The sequence below is a fragment of the Heptranchias perlo genome, chromosome 14 (genome assembly GCF_035084215.1).
Source record: "Heptranchias perlo isolate sHepPer1 chromosome 14, sHepPer1.hap1, whole genome shotgun sequence".
Classification (NCBI taxonomy): Eukaryota; Metazoa; Chordata; class Chondrichthyes; order Hexanchiformes; family Hexanchidae; genus Heptranchias; species Heptranchias perlo.
Window position 1 is genome coordinate 22,693,329 of NC_090338.1, and position 9,807 is coordinate 22,703,135.

The following is a 9,807-nucleotide window of genomic DNA, read 5'->3' on the forward strand; positions in this document are numbered from 1 at the left end:
CCAAACGCTCAACACAATGACAGATTCTAATACAAACTGCCTGCTCTGATTGCAAAAAATACTGAATTGTTTGCCTGTGGCTTTAAAACAATGATGCACTCCTGTCTGGCTTATATCTCTCCTTTTTAATGCTCGGTGTGCTGAACAGTCAGGGCAAGGCTGGGGGAAGGAATAACCTGGCAATTTCGGAGAACTATTAAAATTCTGTTGCATTTGGAAGGAATCATAGAATTGGCCCATCGAGTACCTGTGGCTTGTTTAGAAGCTGTTTTGTTTATATTTTTTTAATCCAAAGCTTACCCATGTTTTATTATTCTTAATTATCAATGAAGCTACGTCAAAGAAAGATTATTACAATATACCCCAATATGAAATTTCACAACTGAGCTGCAGCTCTTTTAGAATATTAATTTCCTTTTAATATTTAAAACAGAAGATGTCAAAAACTACCTCATTAGGATCGTGAATATGTCATCACTCTCCTTTCTACCCCAAGACCAAAAATAACAAAACAAATAATGAACAGAGGATGTTGTTTCTCACCCCTTCTCCTGCCCTGGCTATGTTTAACTTTGGGAGATTCCCAACCATCTGGAAATGGTTGGATTTGACCTTTTTCTGCATTAGGGGAGCCAACACACTGGAACTTGAAACTGAACAGGAATCTTTTCCATGGCTGCACTCTGCAAATGCACATCCCAAGAAAGAATGGAGAGTTGGGGACTGAATTTTCTGCTGTTGTTTCTTGCCAAATATCAATACTGAAACTCCTACCCCCTTCACCTGAAAACGCTGGAAATGGACAATAGGTCCATCAGTGGATGTGAAGAAAAAAAGGCCATCTGTTAAAACTGACCAAGTTCTCAAGAAATCTTGGCCGGGTCAGGGAGGGGAGGTGAATTTCCACAGACGTTCTCCTACTCATCCGACATAACTCAAATGGAAGAGACGCGGACACCCTGGAAAGATGGCCCAAATGGTCTTTACACCATTTTCCTGGCTCTTCCGCCAAAGTTACGGAAGACAAGTGGGAGCACCCTTGCTGAAATTCACCTCCCCCCCCCCACCTCCACCCCAGATATTAACCTAACTTTTTTTCTTTATTGTTGCTGACGGGCCTGTGATGTATTCCCAGAATTTTAATTTTTTTTTATTATGGATTTCCAGGATTTGTGGCTTTTTCCCATGTTATCAATGCTGGAATCACAAGCTGAGATCACCGGCTAAACAAGTTAGCAAGCTACATATTTGTACTGATTTCTCTGGCAATCAATTTCTAAGCACAGCTGCTGTAGAAAAACTGTGGGAAATAAAAAAAAACTGCAAAAATGACATTGAAATTTGCAGGCAGTTTAGAATGTTATACATTTCTTTACCATGAATTTTAAATTTAAAATATACTACTCAATCTCAAATTGCAATGGACATGGGGAGTCAAGACCAGGTGTAGTCTTCAGGTGAAGTGGGGTTACAGGGCAGGGGATAGTTGGACCAGGGAGCACACATGTAACTCAATCTCCCTTTTGAAGCAATACATTCTGTCCTTAGTTTTACATAATACGATGCTTTTATATTATTTATAATACCAAAACTTATGACAATTGGGGAAGCTGAGAAGTAGAGCTGGTTGGAGCATAAGGGTTTCTTGCAGTGCAGGCTGAGGAAACATGAGATGAAAAATGGAAGTGCTATAGCAACACCATTGGCAGGAAGTTGTATTTACAGTGTGACAAGTTTTCATTATAAATGTGGACATAGGAATTTATAACAGAATAACTTGACACAAATGTGTGACAAAATTGTGACACTAGGAAGTAGACATGAAGTGTGTACACAAGGGGCTATAAATTCGGACGCGTAGCACCCATTTTTTTAGACGCTACATGGCCTCTTAAGGTCCCAAAATGGCGTCCGGAATGCGCACTCACGCTTCTAGCGTGACGTGTGCTGGATGCCATCTTGACACAAGCGTTTGTGCATGCGCAGATAACGAATGCCGGGACCATGTAAAGTAAGGAGAACATACGTTAGATCAGTATGCAACGCTGATTTAAAGGGATAGATACCATTTTGGCACTCAACGCTCCAGCCAATGGACTTAACCATGAAAATCTGAACATGTTGTAGACGGCCTAGAGGATCCTCCCACCAGCCCTATTTAAAGGGACCATGCAGGATTTACAGGTTAGTTGCTGGATTATTGCTTCTGGCTGCTGATGCATTTGTTCCTGTTTTTGGAGGTCTCCTATACTTGAATACTAGGACTAGGGGACATAGACTTGCAGGAGTGAAGTTACGAAACGCTTCTACATGCAAAGAGTGGTAGAAGTTTGGAACGCTCTTCTGCAATCGGCAGTTTATGCTAGCTCAATTGTGAATTTTAAATCTGAGATTGATAGATTTTTGTTAACCAAGGGTATTAAGGGATATGGGGCTAAGGCAAGTATATGGAGTTAGGTCACAGATCTGCCATGATCTCATTGAATGGTAGAGCAGGCTCGAGGGGCTAAATGCCACTGCCACTGCCACTTGCTGCCTCCTGTTATTTGCCACCTTCTCCTGCATGAAAGCGGGATGTGTGTCGGTGAGTGTGCTGCAAGATGTTTGGGTGATGTGCCTGTCATGATTGAATAGCTGCCAGTGTGTATGACCTGTTAGTTGTGGGTATGTGGCTTGCAACAGCAGTAATGTGTGAAGGTGAGAGAAAGCATCTGATTAGAAGAGTTGAGTACTGAATGAAAGAGTTTGTTGGTAAATGGGTGATGGGGGTGTAGTGCGTGGAGCAGTGGATGTGGCTAGTGGTGCAGTTGGTAGGAGATGCCCTTGACAGTTGACCTCACTCACCTTGACCACTCATGTCAAAGCTTTGAGCTTCTTCCTGCACTGCATCCATGTTCATGGTGCAATGCGCCTGGCATTGACTTCATTCCCTACTGCCTCCCACTGCCTCGTGAGCATCTCCCAATCCCATCCCCCCACGGATATAGGATGCCCCACCTTCTGTCCACTTCTTGCACCAAGGCCTCTAATGCATCATCAGAGAACCTTGGTGCACACTCCCTCGCAGGCCTGGTACAAACTCATATCGGCAGATTGGCGCGGTCTGGCGTGCAAATTGGAGGATGTGGGATTTAGTAGTGCGCAACCTTTATTCAATGTTTTAACATAACTCAACAGTTTGTAAACATGGGGATGGGACCTGCCTCTGTGTTTTATGTGTGTGATGTCTGATCTCTGTTCAGACTCCTTGCAGACCAGTATCTTATTTTTTGCATATAAGAGCTGCAGGCTACCTTTAAGAGGTGCGAGACACTCATGCAACATTGGGCCCCCCTGCTGATGAGAAGTCACTGAACAATGCAGCTAGGTCTGGTTGCTCACGCTGGAATAAGGTAAGTGAGCAGGCAGCGCAAATCTATCGTGCTGCCTGCACTGGAACGGCCGAACGCAGGTTAATCACAAACCATGACCCCCATGCCCGATTCAGGGGTTATCAAATTTAACCCCCAAGATTTTTTTATGTATTATAGATGTATAGAAACTATGCAGTATTTTCTCTGTGTCTGTCAATAAAATAAATGCTGATATCACTACTGGCCTGACCATGTACAGTATCACTTTTGGCTGAATCATGTGATAGATAGAGAGCTGTCAATTGTCATTGTCTGTTATGACATGCCCATCAGCAGAAAAAAAAGAAAAACATTAAACTGAACAAACAACAATGTAAGAAGTTCTTTTCAATGTATTATACGGAAGACAGACACTGGCGTGTTCCAAGGCAGTACAGTCCCCTCCGCTCATAGCAGGCGCATTGGTTTTAACGCAATTAGCCTGCGATAAGCATTGGATGGCATATCGTCTTTTAGAGATACAGAGAGAGAACAGGAACAGGAAATGTCCGAGGCTGGGATTGAAATGTCCATTTCGCCACAGAAGGTGCTTCCCTTCATAGAAGGTGAGATTCTCTTCAAAGTGGGCATTCCCTGTGTTTGACCACGTCCCTTTGAAACTGATCACTCTGTTCATTTCCAAAGTTGGGGGAAACGCCCCCTCATACATCTGCCGGCTGACGAGTGAACTCTACAACCCTGACAACCACCGAATCTAACTTAATAAAACCCTCTGAGACACGAAAGAAAAGCCCAGACACAGACACAGAATGATCCATGGAGGGATTTAAGTACAAATACAGTATGATTACGAGGTACGTAAAGCTTATTGAATTGCTCAAAATAGCCAGCGCGCTTAATGTGTTATAAGCGGCGCCTTTGTAATTGACTTCAGTGGAGATGGCAAACGGTTAGTGCCATTTGCCCGATATAGGCGGCTGCCCACGTGATGAGCACGGACGGTGTAAGTAGTGAGGACTATCAGGTTGAGCTGAGGTTGATGAACCATTGTTCTTAGAGTTTATGATGTCACATTGACCCTTTGTTGTGTCACAACCTTGAAACACACTGTACAAGGTGTATTACCCAGTATGAGACAGCCAGGTCCAATTTAAATAGTCACCAGTCACAGTTACTTTATTTGCAGAAGTGCTGCTCTTACTCAAATCCACACTGTGGTGTGTTCACATTTATGTGTTTTGTGTCATAAAATGCTGAGATTTATTATTTTTCACTGACCCCAAAGGTGACATAAGTTGGTCTCGCTGAAGTTATGAGTATGGTTTGTTGCAACAACTGTATTTTCAAGTCCAAACCAAGCACGTTACTAGTGTGTACATTCCGCTGTAATATCTTTAACGTAACTGCAATGCAGCCTCACAGAAGGAGGTGCCATTTAGGTGCCAGATTTTGAAAGAGTCAGGGTCCTGAAATTTTTGCATTTCACATGTGGTTTATAAGTAGAAAGGGGGAATTTTTTCAAGCACATTAATCAAAGATACATGTTGATGAGTTTTGTGTGCTGCAGATATCGTGAATGCTGCAGGCAGAATTGCCATGCCTGACAATATGGCAGTCAATCTGTGGAGGTTTTGGAGAAAGTTGTTCCTATGTATTCCAGGAATGGAGCTAACTGAAAACAACAGAAAAAGGTGATGACATGGCTCCTGCTTGCTCATCAACTTGAACCTCACTGACTTACATTGGCTCCCCTTCCCCCAGTGGGTTTGATTTTAAATCCTTGTACTTATCTATAAATCCCTGCACGGCCTCACCCCACCATTCCTCTACAACCTTGTCTAGCCTAACATCTCAACCTGCATCCTCCAGTCCTCTGACTCTGACCTCCTGTGCATTCCCTCCTCCCCCCATCTCCCTCCACTCTACTCTTAATGGCAGAGCCTTCAGATGCCTCCACCCTATTCTTTGGAACTTCCTCCTCAAATTCCTCTGCTTTTCTATCTCCCTCCCCACCCTTAAAAGCCTTTTTCAAAATACATTACTTTGACCAAGCCTTTAGTCACCTCTCTTAATCTTCCTGCAAAGGCTCAGTGTCTGCACCATTTCTTCTCTGTGAAGCACTGTGGGATGTTTTACTGTGTCAAAGGCATTATATAAACATAGATTGTCTCCATCTCTCTGTGAAGGAAGAACCTCCTGGCCTCCATTTGGCACCTTCATGACAAAGATTGATAACTGACTGAAGGGATTTATGCATCTGAGTCTGTTTCCTGTCAACCTGTGGCATAGCTCCAATGTGCTGTGTAACTGTACTGCACTAGTAAGTAATTGAATTTGTACAAAATATATGCCTGACATAAAATTTTGTGATAATTAACTCTTGAAAAAAAACCCTAGAACGAATAATACTGCTAATCTTTCCATACAATGTCTTGTATCACACGGACATACTTTCAAACCCAAAAATCAGAAAACCTGTGAGAATATGAAAAGATATGCAGCATCACCAGGAATTAAAGACAGCGATCTAATTTCAAAGATTCAGAGAATGTCCATGCATCACTCAAGCAATGTTTCCATAGTTTATGACATCATTTGAACACCATAATTAGATTACAGCCTGTAACTCACTCCTACGTACCCATTATTCGACATAGAAACCATCTGAATCTCTCAATTAAACTCCAGCCTGCAGATCACTTCTGGGTAACTGTTATTTTTATATAAACAGTCTGTATGTCTTGGTCAGACTGCAGCCCATAATTGACTCCCAGATATCGATTATACATTCTATAATCCCCACTATGGATTTGAGCACATAATCTAGGCTAACACTTTAGTGCATTACTAAAGGAGTGCTGCATTGTCGGAAGTGCCATCTTTTGGGTGAGACGTTAAACCGAGGCTCTGTCTGCCTGCTCAGGTGGACGTAAAAGATCCCAGGCACTTTTTGAAGAAGAGTAAAGGTTTTCATGGTGCCCTGACCAACATTCCTCCCTCAACCAACACCACCAAAAACAGCTTATTCAATGATTTCATTCATTTACTAATTGTGGGACCTTGCTGTGTACAAATTGGCTGCCGTGGTTACTTACATAAAAACAGTAACAAAACTTTAAAAGTAATCTATTGGTGCATCCTGAGGACATGTTAAGGTGCTACTTAAATGCAAGTTCTCAAGTTCTTTCTTACATATAAACCACCTGAACCTGTTAATTAGGATGAATCTTATAAGTTATTTCCAGCTATCCATTATATTTCCCCTTACCCATTTTCTCCTTTCCCCTCTTCTCCTGAAGGCAGTGACTCTTTATTGCAGTAAAGTTTCACAGGCACTGCTTGCTATCTGGTACCTTTCTCAAGTGGCCATTACTAATGAGTGAGCCTTGACAGTAAGCGTTAGCAATCTATTTGACCGTGGGGATTATTAGAACCAAGCCTAATGCTGTCCTCACGGGGTGTCCACACATGAACTTCCATCGGCATCGCTGCACAGCAAACCATAGCTGATTACCCTCACCCTAATCCAGAGTCACTGAGGCAAATTATAATGCCCCTACTCCCACCTGATTGACATCAACTAACTCAGCACAGTTCGTGAATTGAATCTGGGACATTCCTGTTCTGTACTCACTGGATAAACTCACTGAACCATTCTTACTATAATAAAATGCCATAGGAATGGATGATGCTTTTATTGAATTACATATATTGTGAAATACGTACTGTATTCAATTTAATTCTGTCCAATTTCAGATAACAATCCTAATGGTTACAAACTTGTGGTTTGACAAACCATTTTCTCAGGCTGTATGGGAGGCAGAAATGCAGAGCCCCAGAACAACTGAAAACTGAGTTTATGTGCAACGAAAGTGAATTAAAAAAATAAACTGCAAAACATCAGTTCTCTCTCCTCCTTTAACATGCTCCTTAAAACCTACCTCTTTGACCAAGCTTTTGGTCACCTGTCCTAATACCTCCTTATGTGGCACGATGTCAAATTTTGTTTGATAACGGTCCTGTGAAGCGCCTTGAGATGTTTTACTACGTTAAAGGCGCTATATAAATGCAAGTTGTTGTTGTTGTAGTAGTAGTAGTAGTAGTAGATGCAAGCAACATTTTTGTTTGTGGGAGGAGGAAGAGAAGGAGAAGGAGGAGGCGTAAAGGTGGGAGGGGGCAGAAATTGGTGTCCAGAATTAGTAATACATTTTGAACACACAAGATTCAACTTGTGCAGGTGTAGGTGAAAAAAATTTCATGTGCAGGTGAACAAACTAATGAGCTTATCCTTTATCTCCTCCTTTCCCTCCTTCTTGTGGTCATCAGGACCAAATGATGTCACGCTCGAACGTACAGATGCAGAAATGTTACTTGGAGGTTGACTGAGCATGAAGAGCCTTCAAAGTGTGATTCACATACATCTCAGTGACTATCCCTCAGCATTTAATACCGAAAAGCTGTATGGAAGATCTGTTTGCAGCTTATATTCTCAGGGATGCTCAAGCTGACAACCCAAGATACTGAAGGCATAGCAATGCAAGAGAAGTAAGGCAAGTCGCTCCTGAGCTAACACGTTCTCTGAATCTACTCAGTTATTAAGATGTCAGTGTTAGGAAGTGAGCTGAGCCTTGGAAGCAATACAGCTCAGTCATATGATCAATATTACTGTTATATACTGAACAGCATGTTTCCAGAGGAATAAAGTGATTTGTCACTAGAAATAGAATGAGAAGATGCACTGACCTGAAAGTCTTTTCTCCCTTGTATTTTTCCAGATTATATCCCATGCTTTGTTGGTAGAATCCTTAATGTGTTCGCTGAAGGAGCGTCTTAACGGGGATTTGGAATGATGAGCCATTCCTTGCATGTCACTCTGCTGAATTCCACACACACAGAAAGCGTTTCTATTCCATTAAAGATCTAGATGATAGAGAGAGAGAAACTCCTCTAAAGACAGCAGATGCATAATCTGCAGCCTGCAAAAAAAGAGCCAGTTTGGAACAAACAGACTGGGTCAAACCATTTCCTGATGTGGAGAGAAGTTGTTAGTAATCTGCTGACACCCTTCTCCAGAAACCTCCCCTCCAGTGCTTTGGGGTCAAGCCAGACTGGAAAGGAAACAGCAGTCCATTGGGGTGCCCCCTCCTCTACTCTCACAACTAAACACAGCCTTGCAACGCAGCTGCCACTTACTACACACTTGCATGAGAGTCAGACTTTCAAAAAAAAAGTTACAAAAGACAAACATTTAGACAAGCAGGGCTTTAATAAGTCTAAAAACTGTTTCAAACAGTTTTTCATAAAGCTTCCCATTGACATGGGACAGGAGTTCTGCTTTTTACACAGCTGACCCATTTCAGTATTTTTTTTAAACACGAAGATGAGTTCATAGTTACCATAATTTCTGGAGTAGAAGTAGTGTAATTTTGAAAATCTAACATTTGAGGAGAAAAAGTATATTTTAGAACATTCACAGTCAAATAATATGTTGCTTTTCAGCTTCAAAGATACATTTAAAAGTTTATTTGACGCTTCACTTCAAAAGTTGTAGTCATCAAATTTACGTCTCAAAACTTTTTAAAAATTATTCATTCATGGGATGTGAGCGTCGCTGGCAAGGCCAGCATTAATGGTCTTATGGACTTATTTATTGCCCATCCCTAATTGCCCTTGAGAAGGTGGTGATGAGCCGCCTTCTTGAACCGCTGCAGTCCCTGTGGTGAAGGTTCTCTCACAGTGCTGTTAGGAAGGGAGTTCCAGGATTTTGACCCAGCGATGATGAAGGAACGGCAAAATATTTCCAAGTCGAGATGGTGGATGAGGTGCCAATCAAGCAGGCTGCTTTGTCCTGGAAGGTGTCGAGCTTCTTAAGTGTTATTGGAGCTGCACTCATCCAGGTAAGTGGAGAGTATTCCATCACATTCCTGACTTGTGCCTTGTAGATGGTGGAAAGGCTTTGGGGAGTCAGGAGGTGAGTCACTCGCTGCAGAACACGTAGCCTCTGACCTGCTCTTGTAGCCACAGTATTTATGTGGCTGGTCCAGTTAAGTCTTTGGTCAATGGTGACCCCCAGGATGTTGATGGTGGGGGATTTGGTGATGGTAATGCTGTTGAATGTCAAGGGGAGGTGGTTAGACGCTCTCTTGTTGGAAATGGTCATTGCCTGGCACTTATCTGGCGCGAATGTTACTTGCCACTTATCACCCCAAGCCTGGATGTTGTCCAGGTCTTGCTGCATGCGGGCATGGACTGCTTCATTATCTGAGGGGTTGCGAATGGAATTGAACACTGTGCAATCATCAGCGAACATCCCCATTTCTGACCTTATGATGGAGGGAAGGTCATTGATGAAGCAGCTGAAGATGGTTGGGCCTAGGACACTGCCCTGGGGAACTCCTGCAGCAATGTCCTGGGACTGAGATGATTGGCGTCCAACAACCACTACCATCTTCCT

The 9,807-nt window shown here is 42.6% G+C and overlaps 1 protein-coding gene across 1 annotated transcript in view; it reads right to left on the reverse strand.

Moving 5' to 3' along the window:
- Positions 1–8,360, reverse strand: part of si:dkeyp-23e4.3 (rho GTPase-activating protein 7) — a 124,745-nt gene extending 116,385 nt beyond the window's left edge. The window contains exon 1 of the mRNA XM_067996102.1: positions 8,097–8,360. Coding sequence (XP_067852203.1) covers positions 8,097–8,220 — 124 coding nt within the window. The 5' untranslated portion in view covers positions 8,221–8,360. The remainder of the gene's footprint in view (positions 1–8,096) is intronic.
- Positions 8,361–9,807: the final 1,447 nt, after the last annotated feature.